General features: G+C 57.6%; 1 protein-coding gene across 1 annotated transcript in view; it reads right to left on the bottom strand.

Annotated features, from left to right (window-relative positions):
• The window catches only part of LOC119161225 (uncharacterized), a 50,120-nt gene extending 48,855 nt beyond the window's left edge, over positions 1-1,265 (bottom strand). The window contains exon 1 of the mRNA XM_037413594.2: positions 614-1,265. Within this exon, the coding sequence (XP_037269491.2) occupies positions 614-665 (52 nt within the window). The 5' untranslated portion in view covers positions 666-1,265. The remainder of the gene's footprint in view (positions 1-613) is intronic.
• Between the last annotated feature and the right edge of the window lie 505 nt (positions 1,266-1,770).

The following is a 1,770-nucleotide window of genomic DNA, read 5'->3' as shown; positions in this document are numbered from 1 at the left end:
TCAAGATGACTACTTTTAAAATATCTGGAGAAATTAACTGCCGCACAATAACAGACCTTGGATAACCGTAACCTTAAATGTATAGGCGTGCTTTCGGAGACAGGCATAAAGTTTAAGTGATCCTGACCAGATCATTCCTGTGCAACCTCTGCATATTTATATGATAACCAACCCAGAATATATAAACCAAGAGCTTCAGCGTAGCAACGGAACATGTCTTAAAGTCCCTAATACGTGAGAGACTCCGTTGTAGGCGAAGGCTACGAATTTAATTCGACCAACGTGCCCCTGTCGAGGTTCGCCAAACAACAGAACGCCGTAAACACGTGTAGATCATGCTCCCATCGGAACGCGGTCAAAGCAGTACACAGAGGTGGCTTCTTGGCATCGTAACTTCTTAACCACTAATCGACAACGGCTAATTAAAATGACAAAATATCGATTTTTTTATGAGAAGGCGTATTCAGAGGAATGTTCAGTACCGTTCACGTATGCATGTCCCACGCCAAGGATCTTCCCACCTGTGCGCAAAATGCAGAGGTGAGAGACCATGACGACGGCTGCGCAACCTCAAGTGGGGACACCCCGACGGAGAGACGAGCGGAAGACTGACCTTGGGCGATGACGAGCACCAGGAGGAGGGTTGCTCCGGCGCCTCCGCGCATCGTGGTCACGGCGGAGTCCGGAGGAGGCTGCGGAGGCCCACTCGCTGGCACGACGACCCGGGGGTGTGCACAGGTCCGAGCCTGACCACTGCCTCTGTGCGACTGACGTTTCGGTGGGGACTCCGGACAGCGGCCGCCGGTGCGGCCAGCGCTCTCCTCTCGTGTGTCGATCCCTCTCCCTTCCTGTCGAAAATTACCCGCGCGCTGCTCGGGTTCGGCGCACTTCTTTTTTCTCCGACTCCTCTCCTCGGCACGAGCGGAGGGAGGGCTCCGGGTCGGTGAGCGCGGGGAAAAGAGCAATGCACACGAGCGGCCACGATGATGCACGAGGTATCGCTCACACTCCGCACGCTTCTGCAGGTGATGCGACGCCGGCGCTCGGGGCCAGCGCTCTCTTACCTCCGCTTATCGCGAGCACCCCTTTTACAAACTTTCCCGCGACGGTGGTTTCCGGGTGTGAACGCTACGCCGCTGACGTCGTGGCCCATGTCGTCGCCGTTGCTCTTCCCGGCCTGCTTGAACGCCCTGGCTGACGTGCGCGCCGCAAGGAAGCGCGCAACCCTTATCTGACTGTTGTTTGAGAGGCAGCGGTTCGAGCACTGCGTTCCCACGGATGTTGCTTGGCGCTCTCCGAACAGTTCCTCGAGCCCACGGTGCCACCTTGCGAGGGCCCCTCCGAAGAAGGCGCTTCAGGAAGCGCTGCATGGGAGCGGTGGTCGCGCGTCGGATGCCGCAAGGTGCGTTGACGTGGGGCGCCGACGTGGAAATGCGTCGCCGCCCATGCTGCGCCGGCCTCGCGAAGCCACCTTTCGCAGAACACTCCAGTTTTGAGCGGTCCATGCGCTTACGCAGCGCCTCCGTAAACAACAGACTCTGCGCGCCCCACAAAACAGTTCCGCCTGAACGCGAGCACGCGCATTAACACGAGCAGCAGCCGAGGACCTTTGCGCTCCTCCGCACCCACACTGGTCGTCGGAAATATACGTCCCCGACGCCATCGTGTTTACAAAACAAGGCGCCGGAGGCGACGTTTTCGTGACCGTGCGTCTGTTTGTTTCGCCACTTAACAGGAACCTATAGCTTTCCATATTCTTATCGGTTGGCG

This window comes from Rhipicephalus microplus, chromosome X (genome assembly GCF_043290135.1).
Source record: "Rhipicephalus microplus isolate Deutch F79 chromosome X, USDA_Rmic, whole genome shotgun sequence".
NCBI classification, from domain to species: Eukaryota; Metazoa; Arthropoda; class Arachnida; order Ixodida; family Ixodidae; genus Rhipicephalus; species Rhipicephalus microplus.
The sequence above is the reverse complement of the archived record's forward strand: the minus strand, read 5'-3'. Positions and strand labels throughout refer to the sequence as shown.